This window comes from Nerophis lumbriciformis, linkage group LG21, assembly GCF_033978685.3.
Source record: "Nerophis lumbriciformis linkage group LG21, RoL_Nlum_v2.1, whole genome shotgun sequence".
In the NCBI taxonomy this organism is placed as follows: domain Eukaryota; kingdom Metazoa; phylum Chordata; class Actinopteri; order Syngnathiformes; family Syngnathidae; genus Nerophis; species Nerophis lumbriciformis.
Genome location: NC_084568.2, coordinates 30,180,001 through 30,207,500, shown reverse-complemented (window position 1 = coordinate 30,207,500; position 27,500 = coordinate 30,180,001). Strand labels below are relative to the sequence as shown.

At 35.5% G+C, this 27,500-nt stretch overlaps 2 protein-coding genes across 2 annotated transcripts in view; both read left to right on the top strand.

Annotated features, from left to right (window-relative positions):
- hoxa3a (homeobox A3a) overlaps positions 1–27,500 on the top strand; it is an 83,386-nt gene that overhangs the window by 3,425 nt on the left and 52,461 nt on the right. The gene's annotated exons all lie outside the window — the stretch shown is intronic.
- Positions 20,897–22,269, top strand: hoxa5a (homeobox A5a). The gene is made up of 2 exons (XM_061982480.1): positions 20,897–21,547; positions 21,699–22,269. The coding sequence occupies exons 1-2, from the start codon at positions 21,025–21,027 to the stop codon at positions 21,947–21,949; spliced, it is 774 nt and encodes a 257-aa protein (XP_061838464.1). The 5' UTR covers positions 20,897–21,024; the 3' UTR covers positions 21,950–22,269.

Sequence of the window (27,500 nt, the reverse complement as noted above, 5' to 3'; positions counted from 1 at the left end):
ATTTTATTATACTGTATATACGCCCGTTTTCATTTTACAATATTGTGTATATGCAACCTTTTCATATTGTAATCCTGTATATATGCACACTTTTCATATTGTTATATTATATACAGTATATATATATGCAACCTTTTCATCTTATAATACTGTAGATATGCACCTTTTCATTTTATTATATTTTATACATGCAACCCTTTTTCACATTATATTGTATATATGCCCCTTTTCATTTTATTATACTGTATATACACATTTTTTAATCTTATGATACTGTATATATGCAACCTTGTCATATTATTAGACTGTATTTATGCACTCTTAATCTTATTATACTGTATATATGCACCCTTTTCATCTTATTATACTGTATATATGCACCCTTTTTCACATTATATTGTATATGTGCCCCTTTTCATTTTATTATACTATATACGCACCTTTTCATCTTATGATACTGTATATATGCAACCTTGTCATATTATTACACTGTATATATGCACTCTTAATCTTATTATACTGTATATATGCACCCTTTTCATATCTGCATCTTATTATACGGTATATATGCACTCTTAATCTTATTATACTGTATATATGCACCCTTTTCATATCTGCATCTTATTATACTGTATATATGCAACCTTGTCATATAATTAGACTGTATATATGCACTCTTAATCTTATTATATTGTATATATGCACTCTTTTAATCTTATTATACAGTATAGATGCAACCTTTTCATATTATACTGTATATATGCTCATTTTCATCTTATTATACAGTATATATGCACTCTTTTCATTATATTATATTGTATACCTGCACCCTTTTCATATTATTAAACTGTATATATGCACATTTTCATATTATTATATCATATATATGCACACTTTTAACATTATTATACTGTATACATGAACACTTTTCATATTATTATACTGTATATATACAACCTTTTCATATTATTATATTGTATACATGCACCCTTTTTCACATTATATATGTGCCCCTTTTCATATTATTATACTGTATATATGCACCTTTTCATCTTAATATGCTGTATATATGCAACCTTTTCATATTATACTGTATACATGCACTATTTTCATCTTTTCATCTTCCATCCATCCATTTCCTACCGCTTATTCCCTTTGGTGTCGCGGGGGGCGCTGGAGCCTATCTCAGCTACAATCGGGCGGAAGGCGGGGTACACCCTGGACAAGTCGCCACCTTATCACAGGGCCAACACAGATAGACAGACAACATTCACACTCACATCCACACACACTAGGGCCAATTTTAGTGTTGCCAATCAACCTATCCCCAGGTGCATGTCTTTGGAGGTGGGAGGAAGCCGGAGTACCCGGAGGGAACCCACGCAGTCACGGGGAGAACATGCAAACTCCACACAGAAAGATCCCGAGCCCGGGATTGAACCCAAGACTACTCAGGACCTTCGTATTGTGAGGCAGATGCACTAACCCCTCTGCCACCGTGCTGCCCGTCTTTTCATCGTATTATACTGTATATATGCCTGTTTTCATTTTATTATATTGTGTATATGCAACATTTCCATCTTATTATACTGTATATATGCACACTCTCATATTATTATACTATATATATATATATATGCACCTTTTTCCACTTTATTATATTGTACAAACCCCGTTTCCATATGAGTTGGGAAATTGTGTTAGATGTAATTATAAACGGAATACAATGATTTGCAAATCATTTTCAGCCCATATTCAATTGAATGCACTACAAAGACAAGATATTTGATGTTCAAACTCATAAACTTTTTTTTTTTTCAAATATTAATTAACTTAGAATTTCATGGCTGCAACACGGGACGAAGTAGTTGGGAAAGGGCATGTTCACCACTGTGTTACATGGCCTTTCCTTTTAACAACACTCAGTAAACGTTTGGGAACTGAGAAGACACATTTTTTAAGCTTCTCAGGTGGAATTCTTTCTCATTCTTGCTTGATGTACAGCTTAAGTTGTTCAACAGTCCGGGGGTCTCCGTTGTGGTATTTTATGCTTCATAATGCGCCACACATTTTCAATGGGAGACAGGTCTGGACTACAGGCAGGCCAGTCTAGTACCTGCACTCTTTTACTATGAAGCCACGTTGATGTAACACGTGGCTTGGCATTGTCTTGCTGAAATAAGCAGGGGCGTCCATGGTAACGTTGTTTGGATGGCAACATGTGTTGCTCCAAAACCTGTATGTACCTTTCAGCATTAATGGTGCCTTCACAGATGTGTAAGTTACCCATGTCTTGGGCACTAATACACCCCCATACCATCACAGATGCTGGCTTTTCAACTTTGCGCCTATAACAATCCGGATGGTTCTTTTCCTCTTTGGTCCGGAGGACACAACGTCCACAGTTTCCAAAAACAATTTGAAATGTGGACTCGTCAGACCACAGAACACTTTTCCACTTTTTATCAGTCCATCTTAGATGAGCTCAAGCCCAGCAAAGCCGACGGCGTTTCTGGGTGTTGTTGATAAACGGTTTTCGCCTTGCATAGGAGAGTTTTAACTTGCACTTACAGATGTAGCGACCAACTGTAGTTACTGACAGTGGGTTTCTGAAGTGTTCCTGAGCCCATAGGGTGATATCCTTTACACACTGATGTCGCTTGTTGATGCAGTACAGCCTGAGGGATCGAAGGTCACGGGCTTAGCTGCTTACGTGCAGTGATTTCTCCAGATTCTCTGAACTCTTTGATGATATTACGGACCGTAGATGGTGAAATCCCTAAATTCCTTGCAATAGCTGGTTGAGAAAGGTTTTTCTTAAACGGTTCAACAATTTGCTCACGCATTTGTTGACAAAGTGGTGACCCTCACCCCATCCTTGTTTGTGAATGACTGAGCATTTCATGGAATCTACTTTTATACCCAATCATGGCACCCACCTGTTCCCAATTTGCCTGTTCACCTGTGGGATGTTCCAAATAAGTGTTTGATGAGCATTCCTCAACTTTCTCACTCTTTTTTGCCACCTTTCCCAACTTCTTTGTCACGTCTTGCTGGCATCAAATTCTAAAGTTAATTATTATTTGCAAAAAAAAAAGGTTTATCAGTTTGAACATCAAATATGTTGTTTTTGTAGCATATTCAACTGAATATGGGTTGAAAATGATTTGCAAATCATTGTATTCCGTTTATATTTACATCTAACACAGTTTCCCAACTCATATGGAAATGGAGTTTGTACTTGTTGGTCACAAAAAACATTCATGAAGTTTGGTTCTTTTATGAATTTATTATGGGTCTACTGAAAATGTGACCAAATCTGCTGGGTCAAAAGTATACATACAGCAATGGTAGGAATGGTGTTCCTGGGATTAAAGGCCTCACCTTTTCTCCTTCAAACTTATTGCTGGGTATTGTGGCCAAACAGCTACATTTTTGTTTCATCTGACATCACATGGACAAAGATAAGACCTTCTGGAGGAAAGTTCTGTGGCCTACTGTCAAGCATGGTGGTGGTAGTATTATGCTCTGAGCCTGTTTTGCTGCCAATGGAACTGGTGCTATACAGAGAGTAAATGGGACAATGAAAAGGGAGGATTACCTCCAAATTCTTCAGGACAACCTAAAATCATCAGCCTGGAGGTTGGGTCTTGGGCGCAGTTGGACAATGACCCCAAACACACGTCAAAAGTGGTAAAGGAATGGCTAAATCAGGCTAGAATGAAGGTTTTAGAATGGCCTTTCCAAAGTCCTGACTTAAACGTGTTGAAGAAACAAGTCCATGTCAGAAAACCAACACATTTAGCTGAACTGCACCAATTTTGTCAAGAGGAGTGGTCAAAAATTCAAGCAGAAGCTTGTGGATGGCTACCAAAAGTGCCTTATTGCAGTGAAACTTGCCAAGGGACATGTCAGCAAATATTAACATTGCTGTATGTATACTTTTGACCCAGCACATTTGCTCACATTTCTAGTAGACCCATAATAAATTCATAAAAGAACCAAACTTCATGAATGTTTTTTGTGACCAACAGGTATGTGCTCTAATCACTCTATCACAAAAAAAATAAGAGTTGTAGAAATGATTGGAAACTCAAGACATGACATTATGTTCTTTACAAGTGTATGTAAACTTTTGACCTGGACTGTATATGCAACCTTTTCATCTTATTATATTGTATATATGCACCCTTTTTCATATTTTAATTTGGTTATAATGTATATATGCCCCTTTTAATTTTATTATATTGTGAATGCGTAACCTTTTCATCTTATTATACTGTGTGTGTGTGTGTATATGTATATATATATATATATATATATATATATATATATATATATATATCAACCATTTAATTGTATTATATTGTAAATATGCACCTTTTTCATTTGATTATACTGTATATATGCACCCTTGTCATCTTATTATATTGTATACATGCAACATTTTCAGATTATTATACTGTATATATGCAACCTTTTCATAGTATTATATTGTGTGTATATATATATATGCACATTTTAATCTTATTATATTGTATATATTCAACATTTTAATCATATTATACTATATGTATGCAACCTTTTCACATTATTATATTTTTCATTTTATCATACTGTATATATGCACCCTTGTCATCTTCCATCCATCCATCCATTTTCTACCGCTTGTCCCTTTCGGGGTTGCGGGGGCTGCTGGAGCCTATTATACTGAATATATGCCCACTTTTCATCCTATTATTTTGTATATATGCAACATTTTCATTTTATTATACTGTATATATGCACCTTTTCATCTTATCATACTGTATACATGCCCATTTTTCATCTTATTATATTGTATATATGCCACATTTTCATTTTACTATACTGTATATATGCACATTTTCATCTTATCATACTGTATATATGCAACCTTTTCATCTTATTATACTGTATACATGCACTCTTTTAATTTTATTATACTGTATATATGCATCCTTTTCATATTATTACTCTGTATTTATGCAACTTTTTTTTTTTATCTTATATTGTATATATGCACAATGTTTCATATTATTATACAGTATATATGCACTATTTTATTTATATATATATATATATATATATATATATATATATATATATATATATATATATATATATATATATATATATATGCACTCTACTCAGTGGCCTAGTGGTTAGAGTGTCCGCCCTGAGATCGGTAGGTTGTGAGTTCAAATCCCGGCCGAGTCATACCAAAGACTATAAAAATGGGACCCATTACCTCACTGCTTGGCACTCAGCATCAAGGGTTGGAATTGGGGGTTAAATCACCAAAAATGATTCCCGGGCGCGGCCACCGCTGCTGCCCACTGCTCCCCTCACCTCCCAGGGGGTGATCAAGGGTGATGGGTCAAATGCAGAGAATAATCTCGCCACACCTAGTGTGTGTGTGTGACAATCATTGGTACTTTAACTTTAACATTAACTTTAATCTTATTATACCATATATATGCACTCTTTTAATCTTATTATACTGTATATATGCACTTTTTCATCTTATTGTATATATGCAACATTTTCATATCATTATAATGTATATGTGCACCCTTTTCATATTTTCATTTTGTTGTATTGAATACATGCACCCTTTTCATCTTATTTTACTGTATATATGCACTTTTTAATCTTATTATACTGTATATATGCACCCATCTCATCCTATTATATTGTATAAATGCACTCTTTTCATTTTATTATATTGAATATATGCAACCTTTTCATATTTTCATTTTATTATATTGAATACTTGCACCCTTTTCATCTTATTTTACTGTATATATGCACTTTTTAATCTTATTATACTGTATATATGCAAAAACCTCATCCTATTATATTGTATAAATGCACTCTTTATATACTGTATATATGCAACCGTTTCATATTTTCATCTAATTATACTGTATATATGCACCATTTTCATCTTTCTATTCTGTATAAATGCACCCTTTTCATATTTTCATCATGAACCAAAACACGCAGGAAGAAAGAAGTCTATTTTGACCCAGAAAGGGGAAACATGAATGAATATTATTGTAACCTCCAGCGTCCTCCACAGTGGACATTTGTAGAGTGTTTCGTTAATGAACATTTGTGACATTTGTGTTCGGTATAGTCAGAGCAAGACCTTTCAAGAAAACCTCTGGGTGATGCCAATCACAATTAAATGCATCCAAACAAAACACAAAGGTCCTCTGCAGTGGACATTTGTGGTCTTTTTTTGGTCAGAGTGAAAACATTTGGTAAAATAATTACCTGCTACTATGCAAAACATGTCATCTCTTTGGAATGGGGTTAAACAAATTGTAGAAAAACAAAAATGCCCTCTGCAGTGGACCTTAGTAAAATATTTAGTTAAGAATTTTTCGGGAAAACCCATTCCTGCAAAACACAAATGTCCTCTGCAGTGGACATTTGTGGACTATTTATTTGGTTAGAATAAAAAAAATAGGAAAACGTATCTGCTATTAAATATGCGAAACACAAAAAGCCCTCTGCAGTAGACATCAGTGGACTATTTAGTTAAATATTTTGATTACAAAAAATGTCCCTGTTAGTACGCAAAACACAGTTGTCCTCTGCAGTGGACATTTGTGAACTATTTCTTTAGTTAGAGTTAAGAATTTTAGGAAAGCGTCTTTGTTATTATATATGCAGACCACAAATGTCTTCTGTAATGGACAAATGTCCGTTGTAGTTATTTAATCTAAATAAATCAGGAGAAACATATCCCTGCTTTTATACAATCTAAAAATGTCCTCTACAGTGGACATTTGGGGGCTAGTTTTAAAAATTCCGGACAAAACATATGTGTGTTATTATGCAGATCTCAAAAGTATTTGCTGTGGTGGACATTTGTCTATTTCTTTGATCAGATTTTTTTTTAAAAGATTGTAAAAAAAACCCACATCATTATGCAAAACCCAAATGTCCTCTGTGGTGGACGTAGTCTATTTTTTGGTCCGTTAGAAATGTTAGGAAAAAGAATCTTCTGTTACAAAATATTACACAAACAGAGTGGAGGATATTACAAAATATAATATATAATGTAATATACAATATAATATAATATATGATAGTATGTCACACAGATGCTGTGCAATTTGAATATACAGTATATCAAAAACTAACAAACTGCAAAAATATCACAGAATATGATACAGTGTACTTCAAAAATATATTGTTATTGTAAATGGATGTCATACTTTTCATCTTATTATATTGTATATATACACACCTTTTCATCTTATTATACTGTATATATGCACTATTTTTCATATTATTTTTATACTGTATGTATATACCTTTTCATGTTATTATACTGTATATATATATGCATAGTTTTGCTATTATTACTCTGTATATATGCACCATTTTTCATATTATTATTATACTGTATATATACACCTTTTCATGTTGTTATACTGTGTATATGCATACTTTTCCTATTATTACTATGTATATATGCACCATTTTTCATATTATACTGTATATATGCACCATTTTTCATATTATTATACTGTATATATGCACCATTTTTCATATTATTATACTGTATATATACATCTTTTAATGTTATTATACTGTATACATGCATACTTTTCCTATTACTCTGTATATATATATATGCACCATTTTTCAAATTATTATTATTATACTGTATATATATATATATACACGTTTTCATGTTATTTTCCTGTGTATATGCATACTTTTCCTATTATTACTCTGTATATATGCACCATTTTTCATATTATTATTATTATAATGTAAATATATACTTTTTCATGTTATTATACTGTATATATGCATACTTTTCCTATTATTACTCTGTATATATGCACCATTTTTCATATTACTCTGTATATATGTACCATTTTTCATATTATGTGTATATATACGCCTTTTCATGTTATTATACTGTATATATGCATACTTTTGCTATTATTACTCTGTATATATGCACCATTTTTCAAGTTATACAGTATATATGTACCATTTTTCATATTATTATACTGTATATATGCACCATTTTTCATATTATACTGTATACATACACCTTTTAATGTTATTATACTGTATACATTCCTATTAATACTCTGTATATATGCACCATTTTTCAAATTATTATTATACTGTGTATATATATATACACCTTTTCATGTTATTTTCCTGTATATATGCATACTTTTCCTATTATTACTCTGTATAAATGCACCATTTTTCATATTATCATAATGTGTATATATACACCTTTTCATGTTATTATACTGTATATATGCATACTTTTCCTATTATTACTCTGTATATATGCACCATTTTTCAAATTATTATTATAATGTATACATACACCTTTTCATCTTATTATACTGGATATATGCATACTTTTCCTATTATTACTCTGTATAAATGCACCATTTTTCATATTATCATAATGTATATATACACATTTTCATGTTATTATACTGTATATATGCATACTTTTCCTATTATTACTCAGTATATATGCACCATTTTTCATATTATACTGTATATATGCACCATTTTTCATATTATAATGTATATATACACCTTTTCATGTTATCATACTGTATATATGTATACTTTTCCTATTATTACTCTGTATTTATGCACCATTTTTCATATTATACGGTATATATGCACCATTTTTCATATTATTATTATACTGTATATATACACCTTTTCATGTTATTATACTGTATGTATGCATACTTTTCCTATTATTACTCTGTATATATGCACCATTTTTCATATTATTACTCTGTATATATGCACCATTTTTCAAATTATTATTATAATGTATATATACACCTTTTCATGTTATTATACTGTATATATGCATACTTTTCCTATTATTACTCTGTATAAATGCACCATTTTTCATATTATCATAATGTATATATACACATTTTCATGTTATTATACTGTATATATGCATACTTTTCCTATTATTACTCAGTATATATGCACCATTTTTCATATTATACTGTATATATGCACCATTTTTCATATTATAATGTATATATACACCTTTTCATGTTATCATACTGTATATATGTATACTTTTCCTATTATTACTCTGTATTTATGCACCATTTTTCATATTATACGGTATATATGCACCATTTTTCATATTATTATTATACTGTATATATACACCTTTTCATGTTATGATACTGTACATATGCATACTTTTCCTATTATTACTTTGTATATATGCACTATTTTTCATATTATTACTCTGTATATATGCACCATTTTTCAAATTATTATTATAATGTATATATACACCATTTCATGTTATTATACTGTATATATGCATAATTTTCTTATTATTACTCTGTACATTTGCACAATTTTTCATATTATTGTACTGTATGTATGCACCATTTTCCTATTATTACAATGTGTGTATATATACACCTTTTCATGTTATACTGTATACATGCATACTTTTCCGGCGTGGCGAAGTTGGTAGAGTGGCCGTGCCAGCAATCGGAGGGTTGCTGGTTACTGGGGTTCAATCCTCACCTTCTACCATCCTAGTCACGTCCGTTGTGTCCTTGGGCAAGACACTTCACCCCTTGCTCCTGATGGCTGCTGGTTAGCGCCTTGCATGGCAGCTCCCGCCATCAGTGTGTGAATGGGTGAATGTGGAAATACTGTCAAAGCGCTTTGAGTACCTTGAAGGTAGAAAAGCGCTATACAAGTATAACCCATTTACCATTTACCATTCCTATTATTGGACTGTATGTATGCACCATTGTTCATATTATTATAATGTATACATACACCTTTTCATGTTATACTGTGTATATGCATACTTTTCCTATTATTACTATGTATATATGCACCATCTTTCATATTACACTGTATATATGCACCATTTTTCATATTCTTATACTGTATATATGCAACATTTTTCATATTATTATATTGTATACTTTTCATCCTATTATACTGTATACATACACAACATATCCCTGCTTTTATGCGAACTAAACATGTCCTCTGCAGTTGACATCTTTGGACTATTTAGTTAAAATGTTCCCTGTTCTGAAAACCCCCAAAATGTCCTCTGGAGTGGACATTTGTGGACTAGTTAAATAATTACGGACTCTGTTATTATGCAGAAATAATATCAAAAATATATTGTCGTTGTAAACAAATGTAATTATTTAGTAACATATTTAATCTTAAATATATTTGTATATTTTATTTTTTATTTCACAATATTTCAAAATATCACCAGAATATTTTATTGTTATTTTTAAAAGCTATCCCTCTTGTCCCTGTGATTCATAAAAGTAGTTTATAGGAACACTTTACTGTTATTCTTCCTGTCAGAAGTCCGGCTATTTGCTGCCATATTTCCTCTCATCCCTTTTTTTCCCTCCTTCCAACATGGACTCCATTTTGTATATATACACCTTTTCATGTTATTATACTGTGTATATGCATACTATTCCTATTATTACTCTGTATATATGCACCATTTTCCACATTATACTGTATATATATATGCATCATTTTTCATATTATTATACTGTGTATATGCACCATTTTTCATATTATAATGTATATATACACCTTTTCATGTTATTATACTGTGTATATGCATACTATTCCTATTATTACTCTGTATATATGCACCATTTTTCATATTATACTGTATATATGCACCATTTTTCATATTATTATAATGTATATATACACCTTTTCATGTTATTATACTGTATATATGCATACTATTCCTATTATTACTCTGTATATATGCACCATTTTTCATATTATACTGTATATATGCGCCATTTTTCATATTATTATAATGCATATATACACCTTTTCATGTTATTATACTGTATATATGCATACTATTCCTATTACTCTGTATATATGCACTATTTTCCATAATATACTGTATATATGCATCATTTTTCATATTATTATACTGTGTATATGCACCATTTGTCAGAGTTTGTAGGTGACGAACCCCAAGATGCAGAGAAGGCGGAAGGCATTGTGCGGGAAAACAAGATTTAATGTTTATAAAATAAAGGAAAAAACACAAACCAGGAACTAGGAACAGGAAACAGGATGCCAGGGAAACAAGAACTGGAAGACGAGGAACAAAAAGACCGCAGACTACAAACAGCTACAGAATATAGCTTACCGCTACCGCATCCAGCTACACTGACAACGACAAGTAGAAATGACAGAGGAAAAACTAAAACTTGACCAAACTGTCAGGGACAAGCCTGACAGTAGCCCCCCTTCCTATAACGGATACCAGACGTTTTAGGACCCCCCCCCAAAAAAACAGTCCAAAGTCACGGGAGGGTGGAGGGAGGACAAGGAGGTGGGCCACCAGGCCAAGTGTCCCCGCAACCAGCGGGGAAGAGTTAGGTGGCGACGGCGAGTTGAACGCTGCCGCAATTGGCGAGGCGGCTCAACCGCCGGCATGGGAGGACCCACCGGAGACGATGGTGGCGCCCTCTGCTGGCCCACCGGAGAATATGGTGGCGCCCTCTGCTGGCCCACCGGAGAAGATGGCGGCGCCCTCTGCTGGCCCACCGGAGAAGATGATGGTGGCGCCCTCTGCTGCTGGCCCACCGGAGAAGAGGATGGTGGCGCCCTCTGCTGCTGGCCCACCGGAGAAGAGGATGGTGGCGCCCTCTGCTGCTGGCCCACCGGAGAAGAGGATGGTGGCGCCCTCTGCTGCTGGCCCACCGGAGAAGAGGATGGTGGCGCCCTCTGCTGCTGGCCCACCGGAGAAGAGGATGGTGGCGCCCTCTGCTGCTGGCCCACCGGAGAAGAGGATGGTGGCGCCCTCTGCTGCTGGCCCACCGGAGAAGAGGATGGTGGAGCCCTCTGCTGCTGGCCCACCGGAGAAGAGGATGGTGGCGCCCTCTGCTGCTGGCCCACCGGAGAAGAGGATGGTGGCGCCCTCTGCTGCTGGCCCACCGGAGAGGAGGATGGTGGCGCCCTCTGCTGCTGGCCCACCGGAGAGGAGGATGGTGGCGCCGTCTGCTGCTGGCCCACCGGAGAGGAGGATGGTGGCGCCGTCTGCTGCTGGCCCACCGGAGAGGAGGATGGTGGCGCCGTCTGCTGCTGGCCCACCGGAGAGGAGGATGGTGGCGCCGTCTGCTGCTGGCCCACCGGAGAGGAGGATGGTGGCGCCGTCTGCTGCTGGCCCACCGGAGAGGAGGATGGTGGCGCCGTCTGCTGCTGGCCCACCGGAGAGGAGGATGGTGGCGCCGTCTGCTGCTGGCCCACCGGAGAGGAGGATGGTGGCGCCGTCTGCTGCTGGCCCACCGGAGAGGAGGATGGTGGCGCCGTTGGTTGTAGACCCACCGGAGTGCATGGTGGCGTCTGCCGGCCCACCGGACTGCATGGTGGCGTCTGCCGGCCCACCGGACTGCATGGTGGCGTCTGCCGGCCCACCGGACTGCATGGTGGCGTCTGCCGGCCCACCGGACTGCATGGTGGCGCCGTAGGTTGCAGACCCACCGGAGATGATGGCGCCGTCTCTTGCAGACCCACTGGGGCGAGAAGTAGCTGTGCCTCCCCAGCTGCACTGCTACTCATAGCCCCTCCCCCAAGGGACGGATCCCAGACGTCCCCAGATAGGACCACAGACGACAGGGGTGGGAGGGAGAGGGCTTGAAAAGCGGCCGAACTTTTCTTCAGATTAGCCATTAAGTCCAAAACTTTGTTAAGCCTCTCCGCCATGGACATCTCTGCGAGATTCGAATTTGGCTGGATCATTATGTCAGAGTTTGTAGGTGACGAACCCCAAGATGCAGAGAAGGCGGAAGGCATTGTGCGGGAAAACAAGATTTAATGTTTATAAAATCAAGGAAAAAACACAAACCAGGAACTAGGAACAGGAAACAGGATGCCAGGGAAACAAGAACTGGAAGACGAGGAACAAAAAGACCGCAGACTACAAACAGCTACAGAATATAGCTTATCGCTACCGCATCCAGCTACACTGACAACGACAAGTAGAAATGACAGAGGAAAAACTAAAACTTGACCAAACTGTCAGGGACAAGCCTGACACCATTTTTCATATTATAATGTATATATACACCTTTTCATGTTATTATACTGTGTATATGCACACTATTCCTATTATTACTCTGTATATATGCACCATTTTCCATATTATACTGTATATATATATATGCATCATTTTTCATATTATTATACTGTGTATATGCACCATTTTTCATATTATAATGTATATATACACCTTTTCATGTTATTATACTGTGTATATGCATACTATTCCTATTACTCTGTATATATGCACCATTTTTCATATTATACTGTATATATGCACCATTTTTCATATTATTATAATGTATATATACACCTTTTCATGTTATTATACTGTATATATGCATACTATTCCTATTATTACTCTGTATATATGCACCATTTTTCATATTATTATACTGTATATATGCATACGGGGCGGTATAGCTCGGTTGGTAGAGCGGCCGTGCCAGCAACTTGAGGGTTGCAGGTTCGATCCCCACTTCTGCTGTCCTAGTCACTGCCGTTGTGTCCATGAGCAAGACACTTTACCCACCTGCTCCCAGTGCCACCCACACTGGTTTAAATGTAGCTTAGATATTGGGTTTCACTATGTAAAGCACTTTGAGTCACTAGAGAAAAGCGCTATATAAATATAATTCACTTCACTAATTCACTTTCCTATTGTTACGCTGTATATATGCACCATTTTTCATATTATTATACAGTATATATATGCACCATCTTTCGTATTATTATACTGTATATATGCCCCATTTTGCATATTATACTGTATATATGCACCATTTTTCACAGTGTTTCCCACACATTCATTTATTTGTGGCGGCCCGCCACGAAAGAATTATGTCCGCCACAAATGGATTTTTCGGCTTTTGACTCGCTCGACCGCTCATAAAAGCAATGGGACTGTCTGTGAATGTTGCTTGTAGTTACACCTCCGGTGCAGTAGGTGGCGGTATGCATTGTAACTCCGCCAATAGCACTTAATTCACCTGGTGGGCCAGAAGAAGAAGAAGAAGAGGGACGGACGGACGGGACCAAAATACTCGCCGACTACTTTTCATAATGATGGCGCTTCCTACGTTTCTACCTCAAATGTCCAAAAGCTGCTGAAAGCCTTGATCCAGGATGCCATGGGGAAAACAACTTAAATGGTGCCTTTTGGCGGTAGTTAGCAGCTTGGTGGCTCATAGCCGGCTAGCTAACGCTTGCTAGCGTGGTAGCATTGCTTCATTTTTACAGGTGTTATAGCTGCATCGCTCGCGGCTCGTCATATATTTAATGTTAATCCGCGATTTCACCGAGCGTTTCACTGACGGTTTCGCCTGACGCTGCTTCATTAACACCGCCGCTGTTTGACTCGGTCACCTGTTTTCATACCGACGAGCTAACGTGTCCAGGTTATAACCCTGTTGTCAATAAACACACATGGACTGAAGCTAAATTGTCCACTGTCCACTGCAGCATGTGAATGCAATGAAAAGAATAAAATCTGAGCCAACCAGCTGTTAAAATGTTGTCCAGGTTAATGTTTTATTAAAGGCCCTTCATTTCAAGATTTCAACTGTGATTGGGCTTTAAACAGGTGGATGACCTGTTCAGATGGGTGTAACTGCTACTGGTCAAATAATGTGAAATAGCATTTAATTTTACATGTATGCAATGCCATTTAAATGTAATTATAGATAATAATAATAATAATAAATACTGTGTAGTGTTGTAAATAGTCAACGGGAAGGATTCTAGTAAGATATAAGCCATGAGCACTACACAGCCAGAAAAAAACCTAGGCAGGACAAGTAAAAATATTGGGCCAAGTAGATTTAAGAAGTCGGGCAAGTAGAAAAAAACCTTAACGTTGAACCCTGCATGTGTTGAGCTGCTGGTTAGACGGCACTGTACATAGAGCGCTTCTGCTCGTTAGTAATAAATTCTAATGTTGGATGTTCACTCCTTCACACAGATGAGTATAGAAAAATATTTTCAACGGCCGAAAAGGGCTGGACTTGGAGAGGAGGTAGGCCTACAGTCCGGACCACAGGTGCGACCTGTTCAGCAGGAGGAGGAGGAGGAGGTTGACTGACCACAAATAGATGCCTGTCCTGTGGGAAACACTGTTTCATATTATTATACTGTATATATACACCTTTTCATGTTATTATACTGTATATATGCACCATCTTTCGTATTATTATACTGTATATATGCACCATTTTTTGTATTGTCATACTTTATACATGCACAATTTTTCATATTATTATACTGTGTATATATACACCTTTTCATGTTATTATACTGTATATATGCATACTTTTCCTATTATTACTCTGTATATATGCACCATCTTTCGTATTATTATACTGTAGATATGCACAATTTTTCATATTATACTGTGTATATATACACCTTTTCATGTTATTATACTGTATATATGCATACTTTAACTATTATTACTCTGTATATATGCACAATTTGTCATATTGTTATACTGTATATATGCACCATTTTTCATATTATAATGTATAAATGCACCGTTTTTCATATTATACTGTATACATGCACCAATTTCCATCTTATTTGTATATTTTTCATCCTATTATACTGTATACATACACAACATATCCCTGCTTTTATGCAAACTAAACATGTCCTCTGCAGTGGACATCTTTGGACTATTTAGTTAAAATGTTGAGGATAAACATCCCTGTTATGAAAAAAACCCCAAAATGTCCTCTGGAGTGGACATTTGTGGACTAGTTAAATAACTCCGGACTCTGTTATTATGCAGAAATAAAATAAAAAATATATTGTCGTTGTAAACAAATGTCATTATTTAGTAACATATTTAATCTTAAATATATTTGTAATTTTTTTTATTTAACAATATCCATCCATCTATTTCCTACCGCTTGTCCCTTTTTGGGTCAATATAATATTTCAAAATATCACCAGAATATTTTATTATTTTTAAAAAAAGCTATCCCTCTTGTCCCTGCGACTCATAAAAATAGTTTATAGGAACACTTTACTGTTATTCTTCCTGTCAGAAGTCCGGCTATTTGCTGCCATATTTCCTCTCGTCCCTTTTTTTCCCTCCTTCCAACATGGACTCCATTTTGTATGTATACACCTTTTCATGTTATTATACTGTATATATGCATACTATTCCTATTATTACTCTGTATATATGCACCATTTTCCATATTATACTGTATATATGCATCATGTTTCATATTATTATACTGTGTATATGCACCATTGTTCATATTATAATGTATATATACACCTTTTCATGTTATTATACTGTGTATATGCATACTATTCCTATTATTACTCTGTATATATGCACCATTTTTCACATTATACTGTATATATGCACCATTTTTCATATTATAATGTATATATACACCTTTTCATGTTATTATACTGTATATATATATGCATACTATTCCTATTATTACTCTGTATATATGCACCATTTTTCATATTATTATACTGTATATATTTATTTAACAATATCCATCCATCCATTTCCTACCGCTTGTCCCTTTTTGGGTCAATATAATATTTCAAAATATCACCAGAATATTTTATTATTTTTAAAAAAAGCTAACCCTCTTGTCCCTGTGACTCATAAAAGTAGTTTATAGGAACACTTTACTGTTATTCTTCCTGTCAGAAGTCCGGCTATTTGCTGCCATATTTCCTCTCGTCCCTTTTTTTTCCTCCTTCCAACATGGACTCCATTTTGTATATATACACCTTTTCATATATATTATATTGTATACTTTTCATCCTATTATACTGTATACATACACAACATATCCCTGCTTTTATGCAAACTAAACATGTCCTCTGCAGTGGACATCTTTGGACTATTTAGTTAAAATGTTCAGGATAAAATGTCCTCTGGAGTGGACATTTGTGGACTAGTTAAATAATTCCGGACTCTGTTATTATGCAAAAATAATATAAAAAATATATTGTCGTTGTCAACAAATGTCATTATTTAGTAACATATTTAATCTTAAATATATTTGTACATTTTTTTTTTTTAAATTTCACAATATAATATTTCAAAATATCACCAGAATATTTTATTGTTAATTTTAAAAGCTATCCCTCTTGTCCCTGCGACTCATAAAAGTAGTTTATAGGAACACTTTACTGTTATTCTTCCTGTCAGAAGTCCGGCTATTTGCTGCCATATTTCCTCTCGTCCCTTTTTTTCCCTCCTTCCAACATGGACTCCATTTTGTATATATACACCTTTTCATGTTATTATACTGTATATATGCATACTATTCCTATTATTACTCTGTATATATGCACCATTTTTCATATTATTATTCTGTGTATATGCACCATGTTTCATATTATACTGTATATATGCACCATTTTTCATATTATACTGTATATATGCACCATTTTTTATATTATTATACTGTGTATATGCACCATTTTCCTATTATACTGTATATATGCACCATTTTCCATATTATACTGTATATATACACCTTTTCATGTTATTATACTGTGTGTATGCATACTTTTCCTACTATCACTCTGTATATATGCACCATTTTTCATATTATTATACTGTATATATGCACCATCTTTCGTATTATACTGTATATATGCACAATTTTTCATATTATTATACTGTATATATGCACCATCTTTCGTATTATTATACTGTATACATGCACCATTTTTCATATTATTATACTGTGTACAGTATATGCACCATTTTTCATATTATACTGTATATATGCACCATTTTTCATATTATTACACTGTATATATACACCTTTTCATGTTATTATACTCTATATATGCATACTTTTCCTATTACTCTTTATATATGCACCATTTTTCATATTATTATACTGTATATATGCACCATCTTTCGTATTATTGTACTGTGTATATATGCACCATTTTTCATATTATTATACTGTGTATATGCACCATTTTTCCACATTATTATATTGTATATATGCACCATCTTTCGTATTATTATACTGTGTATATGCACCATTTTTCATATTATTTTACTGTATATATATGCATACTTTTCCTATTATTACTCTGTATATATGCACCGTCTTTCGTATTATTATTCTGTATATAGGCACAATTGTTCATATTATACTGAATATATACACCTTTTCATGTTATTATACTGTATACATGCATTCTTTTCATATTATTACTCTGTATATATGCACCATTTTTCACATTATTATACTGTATATATGCAACATTTTTCATATTATATTGTATACTTTTCATCCTATTATTCTGTATACGTACACAACATATCCCTGCTTTTATGCAAACTAAACATGTCCTCTGCAGTGGACATCTTTGGATTATTTAGTAAAAATATTCAGGATAAACATCCCTGTTATGAAAAAAAAAAAAAGTCCTCTGGAGTGGACATTTGTGGACTAGTTAAAAAAAATCTTGACTCTGTTATTATGCAGAAATAATATCAAAAATATATTGTCGTTGTCAACAAATGTAATTATTTAGTAACATATTTAATCTTAAATATATTTGTACATTTTTTTTTTAAATTTCACAATATAATATTTCAAAATATCACCAGAATATTTTACTGTTAATTTTAAAAGCTATCCCTCTTGTCCCTGCGACTCATAAAAGTAGTTTATAGGAACACTTTACTGTTATTCTTCCTGTCAGAAGTCCGGCTATTTGCTGCCATATTTCCTCTCGTCCCTTTTTTTTCCTCCTTCCAACATGGACTCCATTTTGTATATATACACCTTTTCATGTTATTATACTGTATATATGCATACTATTCCTATTATTACTCTGTATATAAGCACCATTTTTCATATTATTATTTTGTGTATATGCACCATGTTTCATATTATACTGTATATATGCACCATTTTTCATATTATACTGTATATATGCACCATTTGTTATATTATTATACTGTGTATATGCACCATTTTTCGTATTATACTGTGTATATGCACCATTTTCCATATTATTATACTCTATATATACACCTTTTCATGTTATTATACTGTATGTATGCATACTTTTCCTACTATCACTCTGTATATATGCACCATTCTTCATATTATTATACTGTATATATGCACCATCTTTCGTATTATACTGTATATATGCACCATCTTTCGTATTATTATACTGTATACATGCACCATTTTTCATATTATTATACTGTGTACAGTATATGCACCATTTTTCATATTATACTGTATATATGCACCATTTTTCATATTATTATACTGTATATATACACCTTTTCATGTTATTATACTCTATATATGCATACTTTTCCTATTACTCTTTATATATGCACCATTTTTCATATTATTATACTGTATATATGCACCATCTTTTGTATTATTGTACTGTGTATATATGCACCATTTTTCATATTATTATACTGTGTATATGCACCATTTTTCATATTATTATACTGTATATATGCATACTTTTCCTATTATTACTCTGTATTTATGCACCGTCTTTCGTATTATTATTCTGTATATAGGCACAATTGTTCATATTATACTGAATATATACACCTTTTCATGTTATTATACTGTATATATGCATTCTTTTCATATTATTACTCTGTATATATGCACCATTTTTCACATTATTATACTGTATATATGCAACATTTTTCATATTATATTGTATACTTTTCATCCTATTATACTGTATACGTACACAACATATCCCTGCTTTTATGCAAACTAAACATGTCCTCTGCAGTGGACATCTTTGGATTATTTAGTAAAAATATTCAGGATAAACATCCCTGTTATGAAAAAAAAAAAAGTCCTCTGGAGTGGACATTTGTGGACTAGTTAAAAAAAATCTTGACTCTGTTATTATGCAGAAATAATATCAAAAATATATTGTCGTTGTAAACAAATGTCATTATTTAGTAACATATTTCATCTTAAATATATTTGTACATTTTTTTTTTTAAATTTCACAATATAATATTTCAAAAATATCACCAGAATATTTTATTGTTTTTTTTTTTTTAAAGCTATCCCTCTGGTCCCTGCGACTCATAAAAGTAGTTTATAGGAACACTTTACTGTTATTCTTCCTGTCAGAAGTCCGGCTATTTGCTGCCATATCTCCAACATGGACTCCATTTTGTTTGCACAAGTCCGACAGAAGTGTCTCATAAAAACACCACGAGGGGGAAAAAAAGCGCTCAAACGTCCACAACATTGTCATATTTACGATGTTGCGCTGATTTATTTGATATTTGTGGAATATTCTTGACTGCAAACCGGGCGGCGCATTCCGCTATTAAACGCGCGTCCCGGCGTGCCTCGCGGCTCGTGACGGGTCGTGGACGTTCGCCGTGGAGCCGAGATTGCATCCCCGGCATCACGCCGCGCTCCTCGCATTGTTCCCAGCCCCCGGTTTTTTTTTCCTGCCGCAATGCTCGTTAACCTCCCGGTGACCCCCTCGGCGAACGTCAGTGCAACAGTTGCGCCAGACGGTGGCGCACGACGACAGCGCAAAAGTTCCTCCCCCCCAGCCCCCCCCTCCCTCCAGACTCCCGCCCCTGCGCGCGAGTTTACCTCCGGAGGTCACCGAGCAGGATTTACGACTGGTCAACAAAAGCACGTGACTTCCACGCCGTACCCCATATTTGGATGCCTACGTAAGCGAGAATCAAGTCCATGTCCCGCGCTCATTTCCATAATTCATCATAAATTGTGCGAGGGGCTGCTGGAGGACGCGTGGACGCATAAGAGCCACAAATCACGCGCGCGCTGCTTTTTACGCCTTTTTTCCTCCTCCACGGCCGAACGTATAGAAAGAAGCCCACCCAAAAAACGGACTTGTCAACAAATGAGCTCTTATTTTGTCAACTCATTCTGCGGTCGCTACCCAAATGGCGCGGACTTCCACGTACATAATTATGGCGAGCAGAGTTCGGCGGAGGAGCAGTACCGGGACTCCGCGGCCATGCACTCCGGCCGCTACGGCTACGGCTACAACGGGATGGACCTAACGGTCGGCCGGGCCGGGAACGAACACTTTGTGGGCGGCGAGCGCACCGCGGCCGCCTTCTCCCCGCCCCCGGTGGAGCCGGGCAGGTACACGCATTCCTCCGGCGCATCCACCGGCGGCGCCTCGTCCCCTCCCGCTGACCCGCTGCCGGTGCCCAGCTCAACCCAAGCCACGGAGCCTCGCTCCCGCGGCGTGAAAAACTCACTCCCGAGTCCCTGCTCGAGCTCCGGGTTGATGCACGGCGCGCCCAAGGGGGACGAGGAGAAGCCCGCCGGGAGCGCGCCCGGCACCCCGCAGAACGTCAGCGACACGGCGCAACCTCAGATCTACCCGTGGATGAGGAAACTGCACATAAGTCACGGTAAAAAAAAAAATCCCTTCTTTTGTTGTGAAAAAGTCAGTGGGGAAAGAAAAGAGTCCTTATGCGCACTTTTACGCACGGCAGTCATATTTCCACCCCAACTTTTCTAGACTATCCACCTTCTTTCCCCACCCGTCTTGTCCACTTGTAGATCTCTCCGGGCCGGAGGGCAAGCGAGCGCGGACCGCCTACACCCGCTACCAGACCCTGGAGCTGGAGAAGGAGTTCCACTTCAACCGCTACCTGACCCGCCGGCGGCGGATCGAGATCGCGCACGCCCTGTGCCTCTCGGAGAGACAGATCAAGATCTGGTTCCAGAACCGCAGGATGAAGTGGAAGAAGGACAACAAGCTGAAGAGCATGAGCATGGCGGCCGCAGGAGGAGGAGGATACAGGCCTTGAGGGTGGAAAATGATTTCCACCCAAAAAAAAAAGATTCCTCATTCAAAGACTTGGGGGTGCTGCACCCAAACACCCCTTCTTTTCGTCGTGTTCTTCAATGTACAGCTAGACTTAGAGGACTACAACAAAATAAATGTTTAACTTATTCCCTTGCTCTTAAAAAGAACAACAATATAATAACTCATGTAAGTGTTTAGTCGTACTGGACTTGTGTATCGTATTTATTGGTGAGGTATATGTACAGTGCAGCAGTGCCTTTTATTGTTTTTATATATTATATGTATATATATATATATATGAATATTTTATGTTGAAAAAAAAAAAAAGGACTGGAAGTGAAAGAATGTGCTGTTGCTGTTCGTCATGTTCATTCAAATAAACTTTCTACTGGAACTGCATTATTTTGAAAGGGTCTTTTGTCTTCAAGTCAACAGGTTATTCCAAATAAATTGTTTTTTACTTACCTTGCCTTGTTCCTGTAAGGCTCACACACACGTGGACACTTTTACGCACTGACACTTTTACGCACTTGCACACTTTTACGCACTGACACACTTTTACGCACTGACACTTTTACGCACTGACACTTTTACGCACTGACACTTTTACGCACTGACACACCAAACTGGCGCTTTTTTGGCCAACTCCACTTTCCAAGCTGCAAACTTTATTAGGGTCTCCCTGGCATTTGGGTGCCAAATGAATAAGGTGGCGGGGGTGCGAGTGTGTGTGTGAGGAGGGGGTGGTGTGTGTGTGTGGGGGGGGGGAATGGATCGTAAAAGTCATCCGGCGCGCAGCCAGATAGGCTCACGGGCCATAAAGGGTCACGTGACGGCCATTAAAGTAAGTTTTATGGTTTTGGGGAGTTGACAGTATATTGCACATAACATATAATCGCGCTGCGCGACCACACTTGGGCTGACTCTGCCTTCTGCAGCTGACCAGAACTGCAGCCTGGTCCGGTCCGGGTATAGAGAGGAGCGCGCGTGTTCGGGTGAGTTTTTTTTGTTTTTTTTGTTTGACGCACGCAGAGAACAAGCCAAGCCTTATTGTTGTCTGAATGCTCCCTCTATCTCCCCCCAATTAGTCCATTACAGTAATTAGTCGGTTGTGCAGCTCGGAGTTCTGGTCTGGGCAGATGTTGCAGGGCTGGGTCCGGCTCATGGACCTTTAATTGCTTCCTTCCACCGCGCGGAACTTGTTTCCCTCCATCTGTGGTGCATCTCATAATCCGTTTTTTTTTTTTTTTTGGAGGCATGTTGGCTAATTATCTCCGCGTCCACCCACTGACTTGTAATATTCGATCACTTTGGAGGACTCGCAGATCACGCAAAGTTTCCTGTGCCCGCGGTTTTTTTTTAATGGCATTACGCACCGCAGTGGCGTGGAAGTTGTTGGTGTTTGCTTTGGGCGGAAGGCTGCAAACAAGTCGAGCAAACACGAGCTCGGACGCGGACAAACAAGACGAGCAGCAGGGAGACTTTGGAAAAGGAATTCCGTTTTGTGTCAGCCGCGTCATTTTGTTGTTCGGGGTTGAAAAGTTCAAATGACCCCTCCCCACCCGGCCCCCTGCACCCCACACCCACCCAGACCGTTTTGGGAAAAGTCACTCTCGCTTTGTGCAACCTCAAAGCTTCATTTTGAAGACAAATATGACTTGCTGGACTATTTCTGGCCTTTTTTTTTCATCCGACCTCGACTTCCCTTTCAAATGGAAAATCCCACACACAAAAAGCACATTTGTTCACTTAGATTCCACGAAAAGCGAGCAAAACAATTATTCAAGCTGTTATTAAAACATAATGGCATCTAAAAACTTACCTTACTTAAGAAATGTGCGTGTATATAAACATATCTGACATATAAGCTATACACAAAATGTCACGTTGTGAGATAACGTATAATATTGTTATAAAATATGGTCAAAAATATGTTTTTAAACTTTTCAAAAGTACATCCGAATCAGCTTTTTTTTATGGCCGAGTTGATCAACACACAACGAGTCGGACTTGGTAGATCATAACTCTCATGTTTCAATAAATATTTACAATTTTCCAAAATTATTTTTTGCACTTAAATGTAGAGTATATTTAGAATATATTTATATTATTTATATATTATATATATTATATTATTTATTATTATTACTGTCTATTGTGAGCGACCTGTGGTGCTGAATTTCCCCCAGGGATCAATAAAGTACGTTCTATTCTATTCTAAAACATAAACAAATTAAATATATAATTAGTGCGAGGCTAATTAATAATAGTGCAGCGGTGAAAAGATGATGATGTGAACATGAGTCAGTGACAAAATTAACATGTTATTTGTTTTTTTTATGCATATATCAATGAAATATTGCGAGGTAATATTGTTGAATAATAATATTGTTAAACTCATAAAAAGTAAGACGCTTGTGTGGATTCGTTGTTGGCATCGAGGCCTGTATCGGACATAGCCTGTTGTGAAATAAAAGTGTAATATTGTTGGGGAAAAAATCGATATTTTGTGTACACAAACATGACGTCATATAGCTGGGGTTATTTCTAATTTGGAAAAATTATAATGTTCATGTTGACGTCATCAAAAACAGAGCAATTGCAAAATGTTGTGAAATAAAAGTATGAAATCGTTAGAAAATCACTTGTGCGAGTATTAACGTGTCATTTTGGGGGGCTTTAAGGCCTGACATAGCTTAAAAAAATTGAATGTGAAAGTACGATTTTGTGGAAAAAAATGTTTTCGAACTTTTAGAAAGTCCTTAAGACACTTGTGTGTACAAATATGTCATTAACCTGACGTATTTTCGTTATATTTCGAGCTAACGAGAATATTGTTGAAGAGAAATGACAGTCATAATAAAACAACACACTTGTGTGAGTATAAACATGTCATTTTTTTTGGCAATGAAGACTGACGTCGTTTCAAAATTGCGATATAAAAGTAGGTCGCTAAAATAATAAGAAATATTGAAAAAAATTCAGAAGTATTTAGAATACTTGACATGATATAACTGCCGTAGAGGCTGTTTTAATGTTGTGAGGTGAAAGTGTGACATTAGTAAAGAAATGTTCAAGTCATAAAAATCATCGGCTTTTAGGCCTATATCTGCTTAAAATGTAATATGAAATAAAAGTACAATGAAATAATACTATTGTGTGTGTATAGCCATTTATTTTTTGGCATTGAGGCCTTTTCTGGCACAGCTTAAATATGAAATGTGAAAAAAAGTATGATATAAAATATAAAAAATAAGTTCCAAAGGTACACCTAAAATATACCTGTGTGTGTGTATATGTCAATATTAGATTTTAGGCCTCGGGCTTTGCTTTGAAAACATATATTGTCGTGTAATAATAGCATTGTTATCACTATATTCATAAAATAGTACACGAGAGACTTTGTGATGAACATGAAATATTTTTGACATTGTTCAGTTCAGTTCCAGTTTATTTGGAACATGCAATGTAATGCATCACACAATTCCACTTGTTTCATTACAGCGCGTCCGAAAAGGAGTAGGAAGAAGCAGAGTTTATTTAATCCTACCCCTTTTCATGCCATAGCAATTGTATCCAATTTCCTTGTTCTCTGTAACAGAACAGTGAACACATAAATAATAAATAAATAATATAACATAGTAAGCAAACAAATATTGAATACCTAAATAATCTTTGTCTTGATTGATTTTTGAGGCCTAAATATCTGGCAGCTATAATAAAGCCTACAGCAGATGATGTATATAATGTTATATTATTCAATGTATATATATAAAAAATATTTTAAGAGTAATAAGACACATACACATTTTCTGCATTGAGGCCTATATGTCGTAATATTGTGAAATAAATACACTAAATTACGTGTAAATATTGTTTGAAAACTTAAAAAATGGGTTTAAAACTGTTCAAAAGTTACTATGCCGTATATTGTTTTGGTCTTTTTCTTCCACACATCTCGTGCACAGTGACATGTTATTAAATATGACTACACATAAGAATAAGCAGTAGAGCTACTAACAGTGGGAAATATTGTTAAAGTAACTCAGACATGTAAACATTGTGGCCTATATGGCGAAAATTGCATGTTGTATTATTATTAAAGCAATATTAAACACGCATATATATATATATATATATATGTGTGTGTATGTGTATGTATATATATATATGTATGTATATATATATGTATGCATATATGTATGTATATATATATATGTATATATATGTATGTATGTATATATATATATATATATATGTATATATGTATGTATATATATATGTATGTACTGTATATATTTATATATATGTGTATATATGTATGTATATATATATGTATGTATGTATATATATGTATATATGTATGTATGTATGTATGTATGTATATATATATATATATATATATGTATGTATGTGTGTGTGTATATATATATATATATATATATATATATATATATACACAGTATATACAGTATATACAGTATATATATATATATATATATATACAGTATGTATGTATGTATGTATGTATGTATGTATGTATGTATGTATGTATGTATGTATGTATGTATGTATCTATAAGTATATATATATATGTGTGTGTGTATGTATTGTGATGTGTAAATATTGTTTTTAAAAACATACAAAATGGGTTTAAAACTTTTCAAAAGTTAAGACGTTTATTGTTCTGGTATTTTTCTTTCACACATCTCGTGCACAATGACATGTTATTAAATATAAGTACACTTGTGGAAGAATAAGAATAAGCAGTAGAGCGACTAACAGTGGGAAATATTGTTAAAGTAACTCAGACATGTAAACATTGTGGCCTATATGGCAAAAATGGCATGTTGTATTATTATTAAAGCAATATTAAACACATATATATATATATATGTGTGTGTGTGTGTATATATATATATATATATATATATATATATATATATATATATATATATATATATATATATATAATATGTATATATATATATAATATGTATGTGCGTGTGTGTGTGTATGTATCTAGAAGTATATATATATATGTGTGTATGTGTATGTGTGTGTGTATGTATCTATAAGTATATATATATATATGTGTGTGTATGTATTGTGACGTGTAAATATTGTTTTTAAAAACATAAATGGGTTTAAAACTTTTCAAAAATTTTTAAGCCGTATGTTCTTTTGGACTTTTTCTTCCACACATCTCGTGCACAATGTGCACAATGACATGATATTAAATGTAACTACACTAGTACAAGAATAGGCAGTAGAGCGACTAACAGTGGGAAATATTGTTAAAGTAACTCAGACATGTAAACATTGTGGCCTATGTGGTGAAATAAATGGCCATCCATCCATCCATTTTTTACCGCTTGTTCCTTTTGGGGTCGCAGGGGGCTGCTGAAGTCTATCTCAGCTGCATTCGGGCGGAAGGCGGGGTACACCCTGGACAAGTCGCCAACTCATCGCAGGAAAAAAAATAAATGGCATGCTGTATTATTATTAAAGCATTATTAAACATGTGTGTGTGTATATATATATATATACAG

What these genes read in the sequence shown, in the direction of transcription:
- hoxa5a (XM_061982480.1), top strand. Translation starts at nt 21,025, where the DNA reads ATGAGCTCTTATTTTGTCAACTCATTCTGCGGTCGCTACCCAAATGGC. An exon ending in GAAACTGCACATAAGTCACG is followed by an intron (nt 21,548 to 21,698) that starts GTAAAAAAAAAA and finishes GTCCACTTGTAG; the next exon opens with ATCTCTCCGGGCCGGAGGGC.